Source organism: Acomys minous, assembly GCF_964271855.1.
Source record: "Acomys minous genome assembly, chromosome: 2".
In the NCBI taxonomy this organism is placed as follows: Eukaryota; Metazoa; Chordata; class Mammalia; order Rodentia; family Muridae; genus Acomys; species Acomys minous.
In genome coordinates this window covers 83,099,471-83,125,362 of record NC_140484.1, presented here as the reverse complement: position 1 = coordinate 83,125,362, position 25,892 = coordinate 83,099,471, and the positions used below count along the sequence as shown (strand labels likewise).

At 46.5% G+C, this 25,892-nt stretch overlaps 2 protein-coding genes across 4 annotated transcripts in view; one reads left to right on the top strand and one right to left on the bottom strand.

The window, feature by feature from the left end:
- Positions 1 to 15,583, top strand: part of SPACA6 (sperm acrosome associated 6) — a 25,017-nt gene extending 9,434 nt beyond the window's left edge. The window contains exons 5-9 of one of the 3 annotated variants that reach the window (XM_084771954.1): positions 186 to 263; positions 341 to 450; positions 719 to 875; positions 948 to 1,158; positions 15,529 to 15,583. In XM_084771954.1, the coding sequence (XP_084628080.1) occupies positions 186 to 263; positions 341 to 450; positions 719 to 875; positions 948 to 1,158; positions 15,529 to 15,568 (596 nt within the window). In that variant the 3' untranslated portion in view covers positions 15,569 to 15,583. Of the gene's footprint in view, positions 1 to 185; positions 264 to 340; positions 451 to 718; positions 876 to 947; positions 1,159 to 1,379; positions 1,697 to 15,528 lie in introns of those variants that run through there. The other 2 variants (XM_084771955.1, XM_084771956.1) reach the window with 2 other exon arrangements.
- HAS1 (hyaluronan synthase 1) lies at positions 10,641 to 25,892 on the bottom strand. The gene is made up of 5 exons (XM_084771944.1): positions 24,442 to 25,892; positions 18,190 to 18,888; positions 15,554 to 15,779; positions 15,024 to 15,156; positions 10,641 to 11,678 (listed from the first exon to the last, which is right to left on the bottom strand). The coding sequence occupies exons 1-5, from the start codon at positions 24,448 to 24,450 to the stop codon at positions 11,003 to 11,005; spliced, it is 1,743 nt and encodes a 580-aa protein (XP_084628070.1). The 5' UTR covers positions 24,451 to 25,892; the 3' UTR covers positions 10,641 to 11,002.

Below are 25,892 nucleotides of genomic sequence, written 5' to 3'. Positions count from 1 at the left end.
ATATGTATATGTTGTAGGAAACTGGTTTAACAGCCCAACCAAGGGAGTAGGTGACCCAGAGGCTGACTGGGTCTATCTTCTATCTCCCCAGTAGAAGCCTGGGATACCCCCATAGATTTTACAAGGTTCAGGGATTTGGTCTGGAGACTGCAGGGGGCGGAGCCCAACACTCCTGGTCTTCACAGGCGTCCAGGAATTCACTAGGCGTTTCCACTGCCAGGGCTGCTTTTCTACAGTCTGCGACCTCCCTCTAGACTGTCCAGGTGAGGGGGCGCGGCGGGGATACCAGGGAAGGGGCAGGGCTTGTGCGGGCTTTACAAGAGCCGCCCCGCCTTTCCAGTTCAGGACCTGATGGTGAATCGAGGAGACCAGGCTTTATTTTCTTGTACCGTGGGCTTCCAGTTGCCAGAGTCGGAGATCACATATTCCTGGAAATTTGCTGGAGGAGGTGTGAGTCCGAACAGGGCCAGCTGGAGGGCTTAAGGGGTCGGTTTAGTGCAAAAGGAGGGTCCGGGACCTAGGGAGAGAGTGAGGTTAAATTTATGGAAGACCGGTGCTTAGTGTGCATTATGAGTCAGGCTTTAGGGAATGCCGGGAAGGGTTGCTTAGAACAGCCAAAAGAGCCAAAGGCTGAGTCAGGGCTTGGGGAGGAGGTCTGACGTTCTGGCTGAGTCCTGGTAGGTGTGAGCTCCCCAGCTTTAGCCCCGCCATCCCGCAGATCCGGACTCAGGACGTGTCCTACTTCCGTGATGTGCCGGGAGCCCACGGGTACCTGGCGAGAATCCGACCAGTGCAACCCACGCACCGCGGGACCTTCTCCTGCGTGATCCTGCAGGACCAGCGCCCCCTGGCGAGGCTCTACTTCTATCTGAACGGTGCGGGCGGGGCTACGGTGTGAGGTGGGGCCGAGGGCGAAGCCCCACCCCCTAACGTGTGCGTCCCGGCAGTGACGGGTCCCCCTCCGCCCAGCGAGACGGAACTCCAGGTCACGTTTCGGGAAGTGATGCATTGGGCACCGCGGGAGACGGAAATGATCGAGCCCTGGAGGCCCAGTCTAGGCGAGCTCCTTGCTAGGCCCGGGGCTCTGACGCTTGGAAACCTGTCCCTGCTCGTAGCCACCGCCGCATTCCTGTCTGCTAGTGTTACAGTGCTAGTGTGGTGAGTGCCAGCTTCTCCCCTCCTCCAACTCTTGTCCACGCCGCCGCATGCCTCCGCCCCGGAGGGAGACCCAGGAGTCTCGGCTCCATCGGTCGGCCAGACCCCAGGCCTCCACCCTGCCTTCCTCAGAACCAGGGTTCTAGGTAGCAGCCCTCTCTGAGAACAAGGAGTCTAGTTTTCATCTTTTAAGATCTAGGGGGCCTAACGCTCTTTTTTTTCAGACTGGGAGTCCAGGCCCCAGCACTCCTCCCTCAGATCCCGGAGACCAGGTCTGAGTTCTCCTTGCCTAGCTTGAGAAATCCGGATCTTTGTCTTTCTGTCAGATAACCCATGAGTCTTAACACCAAGCCAACTTGGAGACTCAGGTCAAAACTCCCAGACACTTTGAAGCCCAAATGCGTTTTTATCATTGGCCTCTCCTACAACACAAACCGTTTTCTTTTCCCAGGATGTTTTTTCGATGGTACTTAAGTGGCAACTAACAAGGGTTAGCCCTGATCCGACACCTGTCCCTGAAATAAAGAATTATTTCAACTTACTTCTTGATTCTCTGTTTGCTTGCTTGTTTGTTAAGTGGTCACTGAGCATCTAGGGATTAGAACACACAAAATACCCCAAGTGTTCAGGTGAGTGTGGCCCCGTGGTGACAAGATACAAGCTATCCTGATTTGGTAGGCTCTTTGTTGAGGCCTTTGGGCATCAGCTCAGACCCTTCTCTTCTCTGGCAGATTCCTTTATATTTCCATCTGTGGAAGATACCCTTAGCATACTCTGTGCTACAACCCAAAAGAAACAGCTTTTCTTCCTTTCAGAAAAAGGACCTATAGTCTAGGGGTTCAGAGCAGAAACCACTGGGCAGCTCTCCCCACCCTTGACTGGAGGGAATCTAGGCAGGAGCTCTACCATTGAGCCACACCCCAGTGTCTCACTGGAGTATTTTAGATAGGGCCACTACCACTGAGTTACACTCCTAACCCCTCTCAAAGGGGCCAGAGTTCTAATACTGGGCCACACTTCCATCCCGTTACATTGTGGATTCTACACATGTACAGCTGAGCTACATGCCTAGTCTGGTTTCTGTGTGTGTGTGTGTGTGTGTGTGTGTGTGTGTGTGTGTGTGTTTGGGGAGGGGGCGCTTGGATAAATATGTGTACATGAGTATGCTGAACCTCAAGAGTCCTTCTCCAGGCATGAGCCATTGTGACAGGCTTTCGCAATGACCAGGACTTGCCTGCCTAGGATAGCCAACCAGCAAGCCTCAAGGGTCACAGCATACTCCTCACCAGATCTAGAATTACTAGTTAATGCTTTCGACACGGAGGTCCTGGAAATGGACTCAGATCCCCACTAGTTTCCATTTATAGTGTCAGGTGTGTCATGTTGGGTTACTTCTCTGCCCTAAACCCATCAGTAGCTTTTTGTTGTCACTAGAACCAAATCACATTCCTTGTGAAGACGCCCAATGCTTCACACATTCTGGCCTTGCTAGTCTTCCTAGCCTTGTCCCTATCAAACAAGGAAGAGCGTTCACCATCCTACTTTCTTCTCCGTGTGCTATCCATTAAGATTGCTAGCCACCCCAGGGTCTTGCGCATGCTTCCTATTTACAATAATGTGTTTCTTCTCTCCCTTCTGTTATCAGGTCCTCTGTTCCTCTTATCCCCTTGCAACCTTCCTGCTCATTTTCACCACTGTATTCGCCCAGTAAATACCCAGAACAACCCTCCAAATCCAGCACGGTTTTTTTTGTTGTAGTTGTTGTTACTGTTTTGTTTGCATAGTTTCTATCTCTTCTCATATCTTCCTTGTTACTTTTCAACGCTGGTGGCCTTGGCCTTGGTCTCTTAGCTTTGAGAGTCTGTTCCATGTCTGAACCTTCACTCATGCTTTTCCTGCCTCGTGAAATGACTTGCCTTTGAACTGGAAGAATTCACTTTATCTGGCTAGTTCCTTCTTATGCAGTCCACCCCCGCCCCCACCTCCCTGTTCCATATAGTGTGATTGATGGCTAGTTTTTGAGATGAAGTCTCCTTTGGCACAGGATCACCTAACTCACATAACCTTGAACTTTTGACCTCCTGTCTCCAGCTCCCATGCGCTGGTGGGTGTGCACTGCTGTGCTCAGTTTTATCCAGTGACAGAGGCAGCTGTAATGCATTGTGCTTGTTTGGTGTGTGTGTGTGTGTATATATATATATATATATATATATATATATATATATATATATATATATATATATATATATATAGTACCAACTAGCATTCTTCCCCCAGCCCTAGACAATTATGAGCACTCCTCCAGCTTCTTTCCCCTTTCCAATGATAATGACAAAAGCCAAGTCTTCCAATCTTCTAAACATGTCTTAGCCTCGCTAGTGACGAGGCCCTATCTCGCTAGTACCTTTCCTTCCTTCCTTCCTTTGTGACTGAGCTGTGTGGGAGCACGTGTGGGTACACGGACATGGGGAGGACAGTGACTGGCACCAGGTGTCTTCCTCATAATACCTACTTTGTAGGTTGAGGCGGGGTCTCGCTGGGCCTGGCGCTTGTGGATTAGGTTAGACTGGCCTCGCGGACAGAGCTGAGATTACATGTGCCAATATACTTAGATGTTGGGGATCTGGGCTCAGGTCCTCCTGCTTGCATGCTAAGCACTTTCAGATTGTGCCATGTCCCTGTGATGCTTGTGTTAGAAACCATAAACGAGAAATTAAGTAAAATCCATAATATTTATGAGGGAAAAAAATAAGGCAAGGGTTCGGAATAATGTGTGAGAAACAGTGGCAGTTAGCTCTGGAGATGGTCTGACTGGAAAGGTGACATTTGCAGGGTGACGGGAAAGTGCAAGCTATGTAGACATTTGTGAACCTCGATGAGGCGGGTATGTGGGAGGAACTGAAGCAGAATTTTAGGAAATGAACACACTGTGAGGTCAGAGAGCTTGGTAGAAAGTAGAGCTAGACAGTGTAGAATATTTCCCATTGCAAGGTGTCCTGTTTTACTTTGCAGTGAGTCACCAACAGTTTCTGAATGTATTAGTTTTCTGTGCTGTGATAAAACAAGACCAAAAGCAACTTAGAGAAGAGTTGGTTTTAGTTTATGGTTCCAGAGGATGATGGGATATGTGACAGCCGGCTGCCAAGAGATCATATCTCAAAATGCACAAAGGGAGCCAACTGCAAGAGGGTGGGGCTGTAAGTTCAGGAATGCCACCCACAGTGACATACATCTTCCAGCAAAGCTCTACCCCCTAAAGTTCCGTAACCTGCTTCAAAGAGGGAACCAATATGTGAACCTGTGGGCGACATTCTCACTTGAATCACCTTACTGAGCCATGGAGGGTCATGATTTGATTCCTATACAACTACTGTATCGCTTATTTCCCCTTTCCTGTGACCACAGTATCCTACAGAAACAAGAGGGGTGGTTTATTTTGGCACATGGTTTCAGATACTCTGCAGTGTCCTAGTTTTAGGCGGGGTTGAGAAGCTCTGTCAAGGCAGCTGGAATGTGTGTGTGGCTGACCAGGAAGTGGTAAGTTACAGGAGTCAGCAGTCTGGCAAATACATCTTGGGAGCCTATCTCCATTAACCTATTTTGGTGGCCCCCACATCATAAAGGTTCTGTAGTCTCCCCAGATTTTGAGATCTACTGGGGATCCACACAAGCCTGTGGATGACACTTCAAATTCAAGTCTCAGAGGGAGCACTGTCAGGTGCTGCAGAAATCAGGTAAAAACCAAAGCTCTTGGACAAGGTTGAAGGGGGAGTAATTCCTAGTGTAAGGAGAAACTTTTCTTTTGCTGTGATAAAATGCCATGGCCAAAAGCAACTTAGGGAAGGAAGGTTCCAGAGTGGCAGAGTCCCTGATGGTGGGGAAAGCCTGACAGCGGGTAGGGCTAGGCATGGGGGGCGGAACAGGAAGCTGGGGGATCATAGTTCCCTCCACACGTAGGCAGCGAAGAGAAAGCAAAAGGTAAATGGTGGGGTGAGGCTATAACCACTCAAAGCCTCCAGCAAGGCTCTACTTCCTAAAATTCTATAACCTCAAACATCATCATCACTAGGGACTAAGTGTTTAAATACATGGGAACCTGTCGTTAAAGTAATAAGACCAGCTGTGATGAAAGATTTGGTCTATACTTCCTATTGGGTCTCTAGGTGAGGGAGTCAAGGGAGAATGGGGAAATAGAAGGATCCAGGGGGTCCTAGAAATCTACAAGAAGAACATTATGACAGGCTGATCTGGGCCCAGGAGTCCTGCTCAAACTCTGGCACCAGCCGAGGACTATACGTACAGTAAACTTTCAACCCCTACCCAGACCCAGCCAATGGACAGGACACTCTCCAGAGTTGAGTGGAGAGTGGGGACTGACTTTCACACGAACTCTGGTGCCCCATAGTTGACCACGTCCCCTGGATGGGGAGGCCTGGTGGCACTCAGGAAGGATAGCAGGTTACCAAGAAGAGACTTGATACCCTATGAGCATATACAGGGGGAGGAGGTCACCCTGAGTCACAGTCATAGGGGAAGGTAGTAAGGGGAAAATGGGAGAGAGGGAGGAATGGGAGGATACAAGGGATGGGATAACTATTGAGATGTCATATGAATAAATTAATAAAATACATTTTTAAAAAATCATAAGTCCATTCTATCTAGAAGGTGGACCCAACAGGATCTGCAGACAGATGGGAATGCGGGCCTTAAGAGACAAGAAGACATCAAGGAAAGCACAGCAGCATTCTCCAAGGTGGACATGACCTAATTCTATTCTGTCCAAAACTGAAGCAACAGCTGCCTACAATTGGTGAATCACTTGAAAAGGACAAGTCTTGCCTAATAAGTTTATAGCTATGGGTAACTTTAATTAGTGCAGTCTTTGTTCCAGGGCAGCAGAAGTCACAAACACGTGTCTGGGATTTTATATTCTTTTTGTTTGCTTTTTTAGTCTGTCTGTATGTGCCTGCATGTAGATGATAGGCATCTCCCTCAGTCACTCTTCTACCCTAAAAATACTTCTGAGCCAGACTCTTTTTTTTTTTAAGATTTATTTATTATTATGTATACAGTGCCATATGCATGTACACCTGCAGGCCAGAAGAGGGCATCAGATCACAGTATAAATAGTTGTGAGCCACCATGTGGTTGCTGGGAAGTGAACTCAAGACCTCTGGAAGAGCAGTCAGTGCTCTTAACCGCTGAGCCATCTCTCCTGAACCTAGAGCTTACTCATTTAGCTAGACTGGCTGGCCAAGGGGCTCTAGATATATCCTCATTGATCCCAAACTTCCCAAGAATATACTACCACATCTGGGCTTTTAAGTCAATTATGGGATAGGAACCTGTCTCTGTGCTTGTACAACAAGCACTTTATGAACTGAGGTACCCTCCCAGCCTCAATATTTGTTGCCAACAGTCTCGGTTTATAGCTAAAGCTGTTTTGGAATTCAGGATCTTCTTTCTTCAGCCTGCCAAATGCTCAGGGAATCTGTGTAGGACCACATTCAGGTTATTATTTTTATTTTACATGTTTCCTTTTGTTTTGGAGACAGGCTCTCAGTGTCTAACCTAGGCTGGCCTGGCTCTTGGCACCTTCTTATCTTGGCTTCCAAAGCCTTCAGATTATAACTTTGTGTCACTCTACTTGCTTTTTTGGGGTATCTTTAAAAAATTTTTTTTTTAATTAACCATTTATTTCTGTGGAGGCTAAAGTGCAGTGTACAGCGGTGGATTATCCTACCTGGTGATCACAGGGATTGAGGTCAGTTTGCCAGGCTTGATGCCAAGAGCCTTTATGCACTAGCCCCTTGTGTGTCAAAAGACCCTCTCACAGGATCACATATCACATGTCTGACATACCAGACATTTATGTTATCATTCATAACTAGCAAAATTACAGGTACAAAGTAGCAATGAAGTAATTTTATAGTTGGAGGGATCACAACAACATGAGAAATTGTATTGAAATGTCATAGTTTTTTCTTTTTCTTTTCTTTCTTTTTTTTGGGGGGGGGAGGTTGAGAGTGACAGCACCTAACTCATCTTGCTGGGATTCTTCACTGTAGACCACACTTGGAGTGTTGGCAAGGAGGCCATTGTGAACCTATCTATATTTCTCCCCTTGCAAATTAGTAGCAAACTTGGTACATGGGTTTGTGACTGAATGGGCTAAGTGGAAAGCTTCATTGGTTATTCTTATCCTCAGCTTGACTCTTAAGTCTGTTGTTCAGGGAGTGGGGATGATGCCATTCTGTTTCTTGAGACAGAGACAGATTAAGAGGTGGAAAGTCTGGAGTTCGGTGTGAGATGTTGGAAATATCTTGGAGGCTGTTTGTTACAGTAGTTTGGAATTTAGAAGCAAAGCCTAGTCAGACAATATTTGGAAATCCTGTCCCTATGTGTAGAGTGTAAATAGAGTGCTTAGAGCTATAATGCTGAGTACCGAAAGGACTAGCAAACCAGACTCCATCTTAGGCCTGTCTTCCATCTTATCACACACAGAACAAAGGGACCATCTATTAACCAAGGACAGACAGATGTTCCCAGTCCCACCATCGAGTGCCTTTGCTGACTCCACACATTGCTGAACCCCTATCACATCCTCCCAATTCCTGTCTTGTTAAAAATGATGATGCCTTCTGGTCCTGGCCACTCCAGATAAGACTGCCCTCCCCCTTCCTGTACATGCCTTTCTGCTTATAGTTTTTTGCTTTAAAAAGACTGTAGTAAGCTTACTCCTGGTTTGTTTTCAGTTCCAATATTGAAACCATATCCCTGGCCTCCAGTACCTGTTCCCTGGAAAATAAACTCTTTGCTTCACTACAGGATGTCCTTGGTGTTTCGTTTGCTGGACTCCAGACCCAACAGTACCAAGCAGGGCCATGTGTAGATGATGAAAAAAGTGGTTCTCCAATGGCTGCCTGATAAGGAACCACAAGAAAAGCTTTGAAAGATTTGTATGTTTTTATTGAGTGAGGATATGCGTACTCTATTATGCAAATGGGTGTGCATGCCTGTTCGTCCGTCTGGACACTAAAAGAGAGTCTCAGATGTCCTTTATCATGCTCTGTCTATTCTTGTGGGGGCAGAGTTTCTCCTTGAATCTGGAGCTTGTGTTTTCTTGGCTAGGTTGGACAGAGGCAACCTAGAACTCCTGATCCTCCGGCCTCCTTCACTTAACTTCTAAGTGCAGTTAACAGGTTTGCACTAATATACTTAGTACAGGCAGAGGGTGAAACTCAGCTTCATCTATACTAAGCAAGCACTGTAACAACTAAGCAACATCCCCAGCCCAGAAGACAAACAAAACAAACAAAAGCTGAGGGGACAAGTTGCTGAGGCTCCTGTTTCTTCCTGACTGGCAAAGTGAAAAAAAAGCATACCTCAGTAGGAGGGTCATGGTTTTAAGGATGTGGGTATCATTAATGAACTTAATTTAATGACCAATTTTTGTGGAATTTTAGAGAGGTGCAGTGGGGGTGCTGATCATGTGATTGGCTTGGGTTTTCAACAATGGGAATCAACATTCCTCCTTAGAGAAATGGAAATCGGAAACCACAAAGAGAAACCAAGTTGCAGTCACTAGGATACCTTGTAATTTAAATGTTAAATGATACCTTGTGTTCCAGAAGAGGGTGCAAAGATCAGAAGCCTCATCACGGTTGCTAGCAGTGAGATAAAACAGAGTACCCCCTGGCAGTTCCTACAAGAATTAGGGCCTGGAAAGATGTCTTAGTAAGCAAAGACTTGCAATGAAACAGGAAGACCTGAGTTTAAATCTCCAGCACCCATATAAAAATGCACCTAGTACTGAGCCTCTGTAATCCCAGCCCTCCTGTGGCAAGATGAGCAATGGATACAGGGGAATCCCAGGAAGCTCAGACAGTCAAGGCTGGCAGATGCAGTGGTGACTTAGAGAATGCATGGTGAGGTGACATTATTTAACCTCCACATGTATGCACCTAGTCACATGAATGTATACACACACACACACACACACACACACACACACACACACACATATGAACACACCACACAAAATTAAAAGAACTGGCTAGGGCTGTAGATGTGGCTCAGTTAGTAGAGAAATTGCCTAGCGTGCTCAAAGCCCCTAGTTCTATCCCTTGAATATTGTGTCTAGAATTCCAGAACTCGAAACATAAAGTCTGCAGGATCGAAAGCTCAAGGTCATGCTTGCCATGTCTGAGGCTAACCGGTGCTCTATGGGAGCCTATCAAAAAATAGTAACAATTAAAAATAATTAAACCTAGCAGTTCTTTTCCTAGGTTCATACTCAAGCGAATTAAATTCATAGATCCATACAAAAACCTATCAGTGAACATCATACTCCCAAATTAAAGACAACCAAAATATGTGTCAACTGATAATGGGGTAGATGACAATGAGTTGTGTCCCTGATATGATATATTGCTTAATAATAAAAAGGAATAAATCAGAGATTCAATAGCGTGAGTGAGCATTGAAAGTGTTACGCTAAATCAAGTCATAAGAGATCACACTGCCTGATTGTACTTACATGAACTATCTAGGACAGGCAAATGCACAGTGACTGCTTCAGGTGTATGTGTGAGAGGCGTTGAGATGAGCAGTGACCACCAGTGAGTATAGAGTCAGTGTACTAAAATCACATCTTACCGGCATTTTCATGGATTATTGCTGTCCACAGAAAGGGAAGTGACATGGTAGTTCAGGAGTAAAGTGAGGTCAAGAGAGTCTTCGAAGGTTTTTGAGGTAAGATTTCATGTAGCCCAGGATGGCCTTGAACTCCCTATGTAGCAGAGTATGATTAATTTTGATTGCCCATTTGACATCTAGCAAGAGAGTCTCTGGAAGGAATGGTGTGGATTAGAGTGGCCGTTTCTTATGCCTGTAAGTGATTTAATTAGGATTTTAATTGAGGTGGCATGACTCCCCTGACGCAGGCAGCACCATTTTTATGGGCTGGGCCCTGGTGAGCTGAGCACCAGCGTGGTGTGTTAATCCATTGCTCTCTGTTCTTGACTGGGTGTGATAGGAAGTGTTGCATCAAGTTCCTGCAGTAATTGACAGTGGTCCGGAATTTCTTCATTGCTGCTTTTGTCAGGGTATCTTCTCACAGCTAATTGAGAATGGCGGTGAACTTCTGATCCTCCTGCCTTCAATTTCTAGGTGGTGTGCATCACATCGTCCAGCGAACATGTATTTTTTTGAATTTTTATTTAAGATGTATGGGTGCTTTGTCTGCATGTATGCCCGTGTACTATACCCACAGAAGCCAGAAAAAAATACTCTGGATATCCTGGAATTGAAGTTAAAGAGGCTGTTGGCCACCGTGTGGGCACTGGGAATTGAAATCAGGTTCCGTGGAAGACAAGCTCTTAACTGTTGAGTCGTATCCCCAGCTCCAACACCTGTATTTTCTGAAGACAGAACCTAGGTTCCTAGGGAGCTCAAACATCTAAGACTGGACCCTGTGTCTCAAATCCTCAGTGACAAGAAAAATGCAAGAGGTGCTTGGAGGAAAATAAATTAAAAATTTTTATTATAGCTTAATCACTGTACAAACATTAAATAGCAACAGGGAGAAATGGGTGACCTTCTGGCCCTGGTTCTACAAACCCACACCCTGATCAATAAATTACCCCTTCCCAGAGACCCAGAAGTCTGATTTGCAATACTGAAGTCCAGACTGAAGAAATCTTGGACGATTCCCTCATTTCAAAGAGAAAATAAACTGAGGCCAGGGTGTCCCCTTGAATTCCATGACTCCAGGAGCTACCCCGCAGGACCTCTGTTGACTACCCTATATAGCACTCAGTGGATATGGCGTCTTCATGGCCAGATTTCATACCTGAACACGGTAGCCACCGCTCCGACGTCGGCATAGCCTCCTCACACCCACCCAATAGATAGTCAACATTACCACCCAGTAGGTCACATAGGCACCTGCCCCAGCAGCAAGGTGGTAGGCCTCAGCAGCACGGGATGGGCCGCTCCAGTCGGCACTGGCCTCCTGGGCCACACTGCGGGCCAGACCTCCAAGCAACAGTAGAGCCCAGAGTGCCAAGGGTAGCACCGGGACATAGTTAGCAGCCAGCTTCTTCCGCCCCGAGGTGCCCCAGCCACTTTGATTCATGGTGACCAACGCCAGGAACTTGGCGGGCAGCAGACCGCACATGTAGAGTGGCGCATAGAGTGACAACAGCACCATCCGCAGGCAGCCACGGAGCCAGGCTGCAAAGGCCGCCTTGGCCAATGCCACGCCCTGCACGCACAGCAGCACCCAGAGTAGAGCCCACGGGCGCCCAGCGTAGAAAAGACGCAGCACCGTGGCAGCCACGAAGAAAGGGAAGAGGCCTGAGACTACCGCTTCATAGGTCATCCACGCATGGTGGCGGTGCCACCACAGGGCGTTATATAGCCACTCTCGGAAGTAAGACTTGGACCAGCGGGTCTGCTGGCTCAGCCAGCGAAGGAAGGAGGAAGGGGTCTCTGAGTAGCATCTGGACCGTGAGGTATACCTGATAGAACACAGAAAGAAAAGCAGCTATCAGTGTGGTTCTTCCTGAGGCCTGGGCAGGAGTTTTACATTTTAATATTGTACGTGCATGAATGCTTTGCTTGCATGTATGCATACATACATACATACATACATACGCACACACATATGCTACATGTATTCCTGGTGTTTAAGGAGGTCAGAAGAGGGCATCAAAGCCCTTGGAACTGCAGTTTATAAATGCTGTGAGCTGCCATGTAGGCGCTCACAATTGAACCCAAGGCCTCTGCAAGACCAGCCAGTGCTCTTCACTGCCTACCCACCTGTCCAGTCTGTTGGTCAGAGTTTTGAAACTGACCACTTTCACTAATATCGGGGCAAGTTTTGTTTTTGTTGGTGTGTGTGTGTGTGTGTGTGTGTGTGTGTGTGTGTGTGTGTGTATGTGTGTGTGTGTATTTTACTGTATTTGTTTTCTTGTCACTGAGACAAAACACCTAAGGGCTTATTCTGGCTCATAGTTCACAGATCAAGTGTGTCATGGGTGGGAAGCATGGAGGCAGCAGTATAAGGGATCTGACCACATTGCATCTATTTACAAGAAGCAGAGGGGAATGGATGCTGGTGTGTGTGTGTGTGTGTGTGTGTGTGTGTGTGTGTGTGTGTGTGTGTGAGTGCTCCAGCAGCATTTGTGCAGAGTTCAGAGGACCATGTACAGGAACCAGGCAAGGCAGCTTGGCTAGCCCAGCTTTCTTCTCTGTATTCAGCCTGGGGGACTTCACCCCACAAAATGCTTCTGCCCACATTTAGGGTGATCTCACTTTAATGAACCCAATCTAGATACTCCCCAACAGACAGGCCCAGAGATTTGTCTTCTAGGTGACCCTACATCCTGCCAAGTGACAATACTTGCTATCACATTATCTCAGCTTTGGTTTGATTTGATTTTTAAAGATTTGTTTTAATTTTTTTATCTATGTGTATGTGTTTCACTGTGTGTGTGTGTGTGAGAGAGAGAGAGAGAGAGAGAGAGAGAGAGAGAGAGAGAGAGAGAGAGAGAGAGAGAGAGAGAGAGAGAGAGAGAGAGAGAGAGAGAGAGAGAGAGAGAGAGAGTGCTCCTATGTGTATTAATGTGCAAGAAAGCCAGAAAACTGTTTCAGGTTCCCTGAAGATAGAATTAGAAGCAATTGTGAGCCCCTGATATGGGTGTTGGAATTCAACTTAAGTCCTCTGGAAGAGGCCCTCTTAACTAATGAGCCATCTCTCCAGCCTTCTCAACATCCTTTCTATGGGTCTGTACCATGATTTAATATTTACAACAGCCTGGGTTGCACGAAGATTGAAATGCCAAGCAATTTTGAGTAATTGCTCAAGCAATGTGATCTACTGCTGTTTTTACTGTGAGTAATATTGTTACTACAGACATGACTAATATTATAGTCATTGACACTAACACCATCAGTGACATGAGTAAGTGCTGACTAAATTGTCAGGTCCTGCCACACCCATGCAGGTTACATAGAATCCCAATTAAAGAAAGTCCCAGATGGCCAGCGGCAACATCAAAGGCGACACCAAAACTAGTCTTTTTTGTTTTTTTTGCTTCTTTGATTGTTTTGGCTGTCATCTGTGCCCTGATTATAGTCAATGGATGTTTGTTTACATCTGTGCTAGTTTTGACTGTCAACTTGATATAGCCAGCGTAGAATCACCTGAGAAGAAAGCCTCCGTTGACGAACTGTCTAGGTCAGGTTGGCCTGTGGGCACGTTTGATTGTTCACTGGGACTTTAGCACTACATCACAGAGCAGGCACTGGGTCGTGTAAGAGTAGAGAAAGCTAGCTAAATAGTAAGGAGGAGGAGGCAGCCTGATAAGTTCCATTCATTTCTCTCTGCCTTTGAAGGCGACATATCTGGTTGCTTGGGTTCCTGCCTTGGCTTTCAGTGACCTACAGTGATCTGGAATTGCAAGTCAAATAAGCAGCCTCTCCCTTAAGATGTCTTTGGTCGAGGATATTTGTGGCAGAAACAAAAGTTAAAACTTCACCTCTTCCCTAGGAAAAGTCATAAAACATTTTATAGGTTTCCACACCTGACAGATACATTCTCTTCTCAAAGCGAGAAGGAATTCACGTGCCCTTTGCCTACTGCTGAGCCTCTACAGCATCTAAGGAAGACTTAGTAACCTAATTCATATTGTCACCGAAATAATTCTCCTCCAGTGTGCTTCATGGAGATCAGGCACTCTCCTCCATAGGCAGTTGTTGGGGGATGGTCTAATGTATTTTGATGCTAATTACTGCTTGCTGTCTCTGTGATCCACCTTTTGATGAATAAAAAGCCATCCCACATGGGCAGGGCAGAGGAGGCAGAGGTGTGGCTAAGGTTCCAGAGAGAGAGAGAGAGAGAGAGAGAGAGAGAGAGAGAGAGAGAGAGAGAGAGAGAGATAGGATTATGAGAAGAAGAGGAGGATGAAGAAAGAAGACCTGAGGGTCCTGTGAGGAGAGGATTAGAAGGCCACCATGGGTTAGATGGAAGAGAAACTAGTGTGTGGGAAAGATTAAGCTTTGTCACAGGTGGAAGCAGTCTTAGCGGGCTTTACCCTTGGGGCAAGCCATGAATACCTTGTGACAGACTGTTTGGAGCCTTCCTGGGCTTGGAATTCAGGAAGCTGACCTGGGAACCCCACCGTGGCTATTGTTTTCCTAACTGACCCTGGAAGGGAGAAGGAGACCGCCCTTTGCATGTGACTGGGAAGGTGGTGAGAAGACAAAACAACAGATTGAGGCGAGGAGAGCGCGGAGAGAGAGCAAACGGACCAGACCAGCTCTCGGGACAGAGACATCTAAGGACCCCGTGGAACGGATACCGGAAGGTTCATTCTTCTGTCCCTTTAACCTTTTTTTTTCCTTCTTGTGTATGCTAGTTGGGTTGTACAATAAAGTTTAATTGTTAATAAACAGAGCCAACACTAGTGTGGGTGGACAATTCGGCCCAAATGAAGAACATTAGCAAGTATTTGGGATTAAGGATGGGAGGTAGCTTGATAGAAATGATTGAAAGTAGATGGCATGGGAAACTACTATGGGGAAGTAGTTTAGAGGATTAATGTCTGCCCTGCCACAGGTTAACTAAGGCTATTTAAAAATATAACAAGTGTCTGTGTCTTAATTGATTGCTAGCCAGGCATACTGATAATATAATACTAATATAAGTAATTTAAAAACAATAGGCAGTTGCTATTTTTTTTTCTTGCTCTCTCTCTCTCTCTCTCTCTCTCTCTCTCTCTCTCTCTCTCTCTCTCTGTGTCTGTCTCAGGGACACTCACTGGCATTCTCAAACACTTGATCACCTGGTCCCCTCAACTTACTTGGTAGCATAGCCCATGCTGAGCATGCGGTTGGTGAGGTGCCTGTCATCCCCAAAAGTGCAGTGGGTGCCCAGGAACTTCTGGTTGTACCAGGCCTCCAGGAACTGCTGCAGGAGATTGTTCCTGTATAGGCCTAGGTAAAGTGAGGACAGAAGCATCAGCCTCTGAAGTGGCCAAAGTTGTGCTTAACGCATCTCTGTTTCCCATCATCTCCAGCCTGTTCTTAGATTGTCTCTCACCATCTGCACCCCCCCAAACTGCTCTAGTCTTATGCTTAACTCTCTGCCCATTCCAACGTGGCTGTTACCTGACCACACACTGTAAAGACACCACTACCCCCACCATGCCATGGCATTCTCTATGCCCTGTTCTACCCCATCTCTACTCCAAACTCATCTCCCTTCCACAGCCTTTTTTTACAGTAACTTCCCCAGCCCTATTTTTTTTTGCCATCAACTCTAACCTGCCTCTGCCTCTGTTTCTCCCTTGTCACCCACCCCTGAAGCCCTTCAAGGCCTGCTTTCGCTCACCCAGGGGACCACTGATGCAGGACACGCAGTGGAAGTAGCTCTGACAAGCTCGCTCCACGTTGAAGGCTACCCAGTATCGGAGGCTGCTCAGGAAGCTGACCCAGGAGTCCAGAGGGTTCAGGATTCTCACGTCTCCTCCAACAGCCCCCACCCGGGGGTCCTCATCCAGCACCTGCACAAGCTCCAGCAGTGCCATGGGGTCTAGTCTTGTGTCTGAGTCACAGACCTGTGAGGAAGAAGGCACCAGAATTAGACCAGAACCCTATACAGAGTCGGTGCTTGGAAGGGCTTGTAGATTGTTTATACCATTGCCTTTCTGGAATCCTGAATTGTATAAAAAGGAGAAAGTGAGTTGAACACAAGCATTCATCCTGACTGTGGATGGAATATGACTAACTGCTTCAAGCTCCTGCCTTGACTTCCCCTCCATGAAGAATCAGACCTTGAAGTATGAGCCAAAACAAGCCCTTTTTCCCTTAAAGTGTTTTTGCCGGAGTATTTTCTCAAAGGAACATGAAAAATAAAAACTAAGACAGTAGAATATTAGTGATCACAATGAATGGATGAATGCATTTCATAGATGGATGGATGACAAACACCTCAACACTGAAGGAAGGAAAATGAGGAGGAAGAGGAGGAAGAAAGAGGAGAGAGCAAACCCCTGTACAAAAATGGTCCATGAATGAATAAGTGGGTGAGGTCCACACTGGATGTATACATGGGTGGATTTCAGAAGGAAGGAAGCTCCATATTGCATGAAGAAATTAATCAACATTATTATATTGAATGCCTGGATAAGTTAGTGGATGAACGGTTAAGTGAATGAATCTTTGTTTTAACGGAATGGTTCTCTTCACTCAGTGTTGTGGTTTGTATGTGAAATGTCGCCCACAGGCTCACCTGTTTGAACACTGGGTCGCATAGTTGATGGTGCTGTTTTGGAAGGTTATGCAACTTTTACTAGGTGGAGCCTTGGTGGGGTAAGAGGGCCATTGGGGAACAGCTAGCGGGCCTCACTTCCCTTTCTCTGTCTGCGGGAGCCGTGTGATCAGCTTTCTCAAGCTACTAATTCCATGCCTTCCTTATCACCATGGACTATGCCCTCTACCTGTGAGCCAAAATAACCCCTTTCTTCTTGAGGTTGCCTTTGTCTGGTATTTCATCACAGCAACAAGCGTCCAAATGGATAGAGTTGCTGGGTTCAAGCAAAAGAAACGTATTCTAGGTACTACCATGTTATTTTCAGATTCCATTTAATCATAGGGAGAAACTAAGTTCAAAGTCCCAGGCCTTATGGGAACTGGGAACTTCTCAATAGCTGAACAGCCTCTGTTGTGAAGAAACAGTTATCTGAATCTCAGGGACAGCTTGTAAGGACATCTCAAGGAAAGCTTCTCCATCTTGCTGGCGGAGTCAAACATGTTCATGTTCCCAGGCCCAGAGACCTACTTCTTTTCTCATCAATGGAAACTCCCTTGCTGAAGCCATTATGTCAAAATATGATTGGACAGTGCTACAGCCCACCCTGCACACCCTGTGGTTTTGTCCTTTAAATATGCTCTATAACATCTCTTCAGGGTCATAGTTCAACTCCAGAGTTTGGTCTGTGGCCCTGATCCATCAGGAGCAGCTTGGCTACAATACATTTTTGTCATCATAACAGAGTGATTGAGCACTGTTTTGCGTGTGTAGGTAGATGCATGTACCTTTCAAGGAAGGAGAATCACACCAAAAGGAAAAAAAAGAAAAAAGAAATCATATCAAATGTATGGATAGATTAACTAAATGTCCATATTAAATCAATTCATCAATTGTTGATGAGAGAATTGAATTAGAGTTTCTGTCTGAATGTGTGTGGTGAGTGATGAAAGAAGAAATTATTTCAGCCTGAGGAGATGACTAGGTGGAAAACAGCGTTTGTTGTGCAAGCTTGAGCGCCCAGATATGAATCCGCGCAGCATCCCGGTAAAAAGCTAAGTGTGACTGCGTGTGCCTGCCTGTAACATAGTGAGTGCTGTGTGTGACTGTGCATGTAGACAAGAGTATCACTGGGCTTCCTGACTTAAGTTCAATGGAGGGCTTGTCTCAAAGGAATGAGGGAGGGGGAGAGTGATAGAGCTGGATACCAGACTTCCACAGTACACACACACACACACACCCACACACACACACACCATACACACACACACACACACACACATACACACACACACACACACACACATACACACACACGCACACACACACACATACACACACACGCACACACACACGCACACACACACATACACACACATACACACACACGCACACATACACACACATACACACACACGCACACACACACATACACACACACACACGCACGCACACACACACACGCACACGGGAAAACAGGATTGACTCCACATTGAAGATATGAATGCATAGTATATTGGAGCATGAATAAAAGTAGGAATAGCTATAGAAAAAAATCTTTTCACTAAATAAAGACAAAAAGATTTCTTCAAATCTTGAAAGCTTGACTTAGAACTTGCTCCTGCCTATACTTCCCAAGGCCTGTGGTGCACCCTACTCTTTATGAAGTGGAGGGTGTGATATCACACACAAGGGACACAGAAGAACCTTGCACTCACCTGTACGTAGTCCACGGAGTCTCCTAGCGCTTTGAATGCTGTGTACATGACCTCGCGCTTGCCGCCCCAGCGCTGCGCCACGCACACGCACCTGTTCGTCCTCACCAATGCTTCCACCACCAGCCGCCCAGGGTCCTCTGCTTCCACCTCGCGATAGGAACCCTCACCCACTGTGCTTGCGGGCTCCCAGGGCTGGTGGTAGTTGCCGTCCCACACATAGGTTGCAGGGTTCTCCTCTGCGAAAACTTCTCGGAACATGTCCACCATGTACAGATCCTCTGCACGGTTGCCGTCCACCACCATAAGGACACGCAGCCGCGTGCGTGGGTACAGCAGGGAGCGCGCTGATGTCAAGCACTGGCGCAGGTACGCGGGGTCCTCCTGGTAGGCAGAGATGGTCAGGGCCACGCTACGTGCTGTGGCCGCGTCCAGTGGTCCTTTCGCCTTGGCTCGCTGCGCAGCAGCCGCTACCCTCCGGTGCTCCAGGTAAGCAAAGAGGCTCTGTGCCACCAGGTGCGCACTGAGGAACGCCCCGTAGAGGCCAAAGGCAAGGAGGCCATATTGATCAGATGCCAGAGGTACTCCTGTGGAGTAGGCCCAGGTCATGAGGCCCAGGATGAGCAGGGCGAAGGTGATTGTGAGCAACCGACGGCACAGGCTGGAGCAGCGACGCGCTGCCTCTGAGGGTTTCCGCATGCCCTGTGAGAAGCAAAGGAGAAGGATCAGCCTTGAGAGCCTCCCGGAGATGACTTTACTCTTGGTAAACTCCCTCCTAAGCTGCATGGTGACATCTCAGAACTTTTTAATGATCTATCTTATATTTTAAAGGTTTATTTGTTTATTTTTGTGATGTGTGGGTGTGGGTGTTTATCTGCATGTGTGTCAGTGCTACATGTCATGTGCTTGGTGCACATGAAAGCGAGAAGAGGGCATCAGATGCCCTGGAGTTGAAGTTAAAGGCAATCATGAAGTCATTTGGTTTTGGGAAGCAAACTCAGGCCTTCTGCAAAGATAGCAAGTGCTTTTTACCGAGGAGACATATTCTCTCTCTCTCTCTCTCTCTCTCTCTCTCTCTCTCTCTCTCTCTCTCTCTCTCTCTCTCTCTCTCTCCCTCTCTCTCTGAAGCCAGGACTTCTTAGGAAGAAGATACCCAGAGCACCACACTTAAAGTAATTGTGGCTATTGACTTAATGCCTCATTTTATTAGTCCCTCGTCCCTTTTTAGTAGAAAGGGGCCCCCAGCTGGTCTAGAATGCCCAATGCTCCAGTCTTAGCCTCCGGAGTGCAGGGAAGACAGGTAAAGCCAGCAAGCCAGACATTTGCTTGTTGTCTTCTAAAGTAAGTTATCACGCCTTCCCTCCCCCAGTTTTAGCATCTCTTGTGTACAAAGATACTACAGAACGCAACTTCCCAGGCTTTCCCTCTGTTTGTGTTAGTTGCTCAGTGGGTTAATGCTTCCAAGTCTGACAACTGATTTTGAACCTTGAAACCCACAGAAAACTTGATGTTCTCTGATTAAAATTCATGCTTTGGCCTCCCCTTCTCCTCCCCCAAAAAAAGTAATTTTAAAAATTTGAAAAAGCAATAAAGTTAAGAATGACATCAAAAAGAAAAATTTCTGTGTCAAGACACTAATACCATGTACTAAACGGTTAATAGAAAATGTGTGTTAGTACTGTTTTAACCCTTTTATATGAACTTATTTATTTTAGAAAGGAGGACTCCTGTAGCCCAGCCTGGTCTACATGTGGCCAAGGATGACTAGGAATTTCTGATCCTCTTGTCTCAACTTCTGGAGTGCTGGGATGACAGGCATGCACCACCATGCCCAGTGTATGTGGTGCTGGAGATCGAACAATGCTACGCAAGCACTCTACCAACTGAGCTATTCTCCAGCCCTCGGTAAGTACTGCTGTCACACCCATCTTCCAGGCATAGCACAGAAATGCAATGGCCCAAGGGTACACCCAAGATTATGGGGGTTGAACCCAGGATTATTGCCATTTATCAGTCTTTCTATACTGGTTTCTCCTCTCAGGAGAGCCCCCAATGACAGCATTTGCAGTCATGGTATATATAGAAAAATTGAGGGTGGTCAGAAGCTTGTGACAGAGGAGCAGCCACAGATGACAGAATTGCACCCCTGAATTCCCAGAGGCTTGGCCTGTGCCCCCTTTCCACTGTCCAGTTACTTGGCAGGGCCATGTGCATTTGCATGTCAGTGGAGGCCGAAAAGGGCCTTCTCATCCGTAAGATGGGTAAGTAGCAACTTCCATAACCAGACACTTTCCTGCAGCGCTCAGACGCAGTGAGTCTTATTGCTGTGGCTCAAAGCGGTGAATTCTCTCTCCAGACTTACTACTGGAGTGCCAGTAGCAAGCAGAGGACTTAGAGTTCAAACACAGTCTAGCTGCCATGCTTCCTCTATCTTAGTCTACCAGCTCTTCCCTCCCCGACTGACTTGTGGGTTAAGGTATCAACACAATATAGTCAACACTGACCAGAGCTGAAAAACAGCCAGTACGACGTCTGTATGAGTTTCTAATCTTAATTTAAAATGTAAAACCAACAGATTGATGAGATGGGTGAGCATACACAAAGAAGCTGAGCATCTATCTGTAATTCCAGCACCAGGGAAACCGTTAGGTAGGTGCCTGGGTCCTCCTGGCCAGCCATTATAGTTGAAAATGCGACCTGCTGGTTCACTGGAAACCCTCTCTTAAAAGGGGTGTGCGAGGAGCGTGGAGAAGAGATAGAGGAAGACGTCAGTGTTGATTTCCAACCTCCACAGGAATAGGTGAAGCTGAGGGCACACACACACAAAATATACACTCAGAAACATTAAACTGACAGGTCTGGTGATGCATGCCTTCCATCCTAGCTACTTTTGAGGCTGAATGATGTAAGAAGGTCTGAAGTTCAAGGACATCCTGGTTGACCTAGCAAAAATGCTTTTTCAAAATAAAAAAAAAAAAAGAGGTTAACAAAAATGACATAGTAAATAAATGAACTTGCTACCAAGCTTGAGGACTTCGGTTTGATCCCCAAACCTCACGTGCAGGAAAGAAAGAACACACTCCTGCAAGTTGTCTTCTGACCTCCACACTTGTGTGAGCAAACACACACACACACACACACACACACACACACACACACACACACAGACACATAACATAAATGTAAAAAAACAAAGTTAAAAGGTGGTGGGCGTAAAGCTCAGTGGTAGAACATTTGCCAATCTTGCATGAGACCCTCAATTCATTCCCCAGAATTTTCTAAATATGAATACATAATTTAAATGCATAACTTAAGACAAATATTACATTTAGCCCCATCCGCTTCTTGAAAAACCTTGTATTTATGATTTGAGGAACTGTAATACATGAATCTTCTCTTCTTAACTGTAAATTTTATAAAAATCTAAACCTGGATAAACCGTGTATTTTGCAGTCTTAATCTGGAGTTGGGTAAGAAAACAAGAGGCCTCATTAATATTTTGTTTTGACAAAACATTGAAATGATTATTTTGTTTTCTGGACAAGGTTACATGGGCTTGGCTTCACTGTGTCTGAGAATGACCTTGGGTTTCTGGTCCTTCTGCCTCTAACTTGAGGGATGTCAGAGGTAAGCCACCACACCCAGGTTATTTGGTGCACAGATTGAACCTGGGGCTTTATGCATGCTGAGCTCTCTACCAGCTGAGCTACAGCCCTAGTCCCTAAAACAATCCTGGTCCAAAAGCATTTGTTTGTTTGTTTGTTTGTTCATTTATTTGTGTGAAGGTGCATGCCATGGTGTGTGAGTGGAAGTCAGGAGTCAGTTCTTTCCTTCCACAATGTAAGGGGACAAAGCCACGTAATCAGGCTTAGCAGCAAGTACCTTTGTTCATTGAGCCATCTTGTCAGTCCCAAACAATCATACTTTTAAGTAGACAATAGTAGTTAGTATACTAATTCCCACTACAACGTACAGATAAGTATATTTTTACACTTGTAATTTTTTCAAAGCTAAAAGAGAAACAAAAATGTTTCGCAGAGCAGGAAAGTTACATGTAGCTCAAAATTCCAGTGTCCTTAACCTGAGTGTGATGCCACAACACTGCACTACTCATTTACCCACTGTCCATCCTGGTTCTGCAGTAGACGACCAAGACTGAGTTGTTTTGGCAAAGAACGCAATGCGGACAATGCAATGTCCTCAAACGTTACTGTCTCCTGTTTGCTGGGAAAATTTATAGTCCTCTCAAGCACTGGGTTGGGCCAAATAAATGACTGGAATTAATTTTCTCTCTTTTTCCTTGAAAATTACATTTTCTTACTTTGTGTATATGTGTGAGCATTTGCATGTCACAGTGCATGTGCCATGGTGTGTGTGTCTAGATCAGAGGACAGCTCTGGCTCTCTTTCTACCATGTTGGTTGAGGAGACCAACCTCAGACTGTCAGGCTAAATAACAAGCACTGTTACCCGCACAGCCATATTGTTTTTCAAGATTTAAAAATAATATATTGCAATTCAGTTCATGAATCTGAACTGTATTTGTGAGTTACAGTTTTTATGGACTTTTAAAGAAGACACAGGGTCTCTTGTGTTGTCCAAACTGGCTCAAATGCCTACACTCAAGCATCTTCCTGTCTCAGCCTCCCAAGTATGTGAGACCTCAGGTGCGTGGTATCTAACTTGAGGTAAAACTTTTAAATACTCAATAACAATTATTCTTTCTCTTAGACTTTTTCATTTTTCTATTTTTCCCCCTCAAACACAGCCCTACCTGAGCCCTGAAGTGGTCCAGCTTAGAAGGAAGTTTTTGATGCCAGTGATATGGGCATCTCCATCTCCTGCTGTACCCAAAACATTAAGAGCCACACAAATGAAAGCTCCTTGTTCCACAAGATGATCATGTCTCAGGTTGAGCACAGGGATGCTGAGACAGACATTCACAGGACCTGAGGACACGGACTGAGCACAGGGATGCTGAGACAGTCATTCACGGGACCTGAGGGCATGGGTTGAGCACAGGGATACTGAGACAGACATTCACGGGACCTGAGGACACGAGCTGAGCACAGGGATGCTGAGACAGTCATTCACGGAACCTGAGGACACGAACTGAGCACAGGGATGCTGAGACAGGCACTCACGGGACCTGAGGACACGAACTGAGCACAGGGATGCTGAGACAGTCATTCATGGGACCTGAGGACTCGGGCTGAGCACAGGGATGCTGAGACAGTCATTCACGGGACCTAGGGACACGGGCTGAGCACGAGGATGCTGAGGCAGTCATTCACGGGACCTGGGGACACGGGCTGAGCACGGGGATGCTGAGACAGTCATTCACGGGACCTGGGGACACGGGCTGAGCACGGGGATGCTGAGATAGTCATTCACGGGACCTGGGGACACGGGCTGAGCACGGGGATGCTGGGACAGACATTCACGGGACCTGAGGACACGGGTTGAGCACAGGGATGCTGAGACAGACATTCACGGGACCTGAAGACACGAACTGAGCACAGGGATGCTGAGACAGTCATTCACGGGACCTGAGGACACGAACTGAGCACAGGGATGCTGAGACAGTCATTCACGGGACCTGAGGACACAGGCTGAGCACAGGGATGCTGAGACAGTCATTCACGGGACCTGAGGACATGGGCTGAGCACAGGGAGGCTGAGATAGTCATTCACGGGACCTGAGGACACTGGCTTCAGGATCAGGAAGAAAAAATACCAAGAGGATATAACAGCATGTCAATAAACACCCAGGCAGCCACCAAGGGTCCGGGGTAAAGGAACAGAAGGAGAAGATTTCAGAAAAAATACTGAACAGTTAAATGAACTCCAACTATATGAAATTGCTATTTTCACAGATCAAGAAAGGTTGAATATTGGTGACTGAATGTAGTTCAGCTAAGATTCTGAACCCATAAAATCAAAACCCAAACACATGTTTTACACACAGGCAAAACTTTCTTTCCTTCCTATGGCATTCCAACGTAAATTTATAGACTCATAGACATGTATGATTGGCAAACATACGGCAATGAACACAGAAGGAAACTCATACTACACCTCAGGAATTTACGGAACACATATGTTATATGTAGAGACACATGAACTTATCACACACACATACAAGCACATTCTCACTAGTCCCCGATACACATGGTCACACATATGCTAGCAATTACCCCCATGCCAGCAGAACACACACACACCCACACACACACACACACACACACACACACACCTGTCTCATAGCTGTGGGTCCTCCTGGAATCTCTCTTCTCCCTCTTGCTCTTTAATCCGAGTGTGTCTGAAGCTAGCTGGAGGGGGGCCATTTGAAGACCAACACGTTGCGGGGGTGGAGGAGGGCTGACGTCAGACAAGCCTGCCCAGGGGCTCTGAGGTCAGGCAATCCTACGACACAGCTCCACCCTCTTCAATTCCCGACATTGCCCTCATCCCCCCGGCCAGATAGAACCTCCCTTCCCAGCCTCTCAAATTGGCCTTTCACTCCCCTTTCTCTCTCAGCCGTTTCTCTCAATTTTCTCTTTCTCCTCTTTTCTCTTTATCTTTCCTTTGGCCCATCCATATATTCCTCCCAGCTTCCCCTTCCCCCAATTCTGTCATCCCTATCACCTTCAGCTGCCTCCCTTGGAGTTTGTCAGTATTTGTCTCCATTTTTACCCATTTGTCTTACCCCTGTCTACCCCCCCTCAATCTCCCTGTACTCTTGCCCTGCCCCCACACCTCATTACCACTTTTTCCTCACTTACTCTCATCTCCCCATAGCCCTGCCCCAGACTCTCTGCAAATGAGTCCCCCAGGAACATAGTAAAGTGCATTCACACGAATGTCTGTGGGTGTGCCTGTGTTGCTGGCCTGTGTTTTACAACAGCCTAGAGCTACAGTCAGAAGTTCTACTGCTTGCTGGGCTGATGTCTCTCCACCCTTCTGAACCCCCACTCCCCGTGTGTCTGTGTCTGTGTCTGTGTCTGTGTCTGTGTCTGTGTCTGTGTCTTTGTCTGTGTCTGTGTCTGTGGGGATATATGAGCACACATATGTTCTTGTTAAAGGGCTTGGGATGAGGGCTGGGATACTGGAATCTGTCTCCTGAGGGACTTTAGTGACTCCAGGGAGTGGCCTGGCCTCCGTGCTTGGATACACATCATAGAGCTTGGGTCAGCACACAACTGGTAAGAGATGATGTCCAAGGGTGTGTATACTCCAACTGTTTGGCATCGAGAAGGCCAGTGATCCTGTTGCTCTTTTATATTCTTTTTGAAAAAACTTTTTTTTCTTCTTTAAGTTCATAAGCCTTTCTCAAAGTTCCTCTCACTACCCATTGATAGGTAGTGTCCAGTCTGCATAGTACCTGTCTCTTCCTGCATCCTCTGGTGTGAAGGACACTGATAAAGTTGACATTCCCTCTTCCTCTCCTTTTGACCTTGATGCTCTGATTCTATTTCTCTCCCCATTTCTTCCTCTCTTCCTTCCCCCCCTCTCCTAGTCTCATCTCTATTATTGGTTGTCACCTCTCCTCTATTACTAATCTACAATCTGTGTATACATCATACATCTGTTCCACTGTCTGTCTAGGGCTCTAGCTCTTATCTGCCTGCTTGCCAGTCTCTTGGTGATACTCTCTCATGTTGGCATACTTGTAAATAACTGTCACATGTTTACATATAAAGCAAA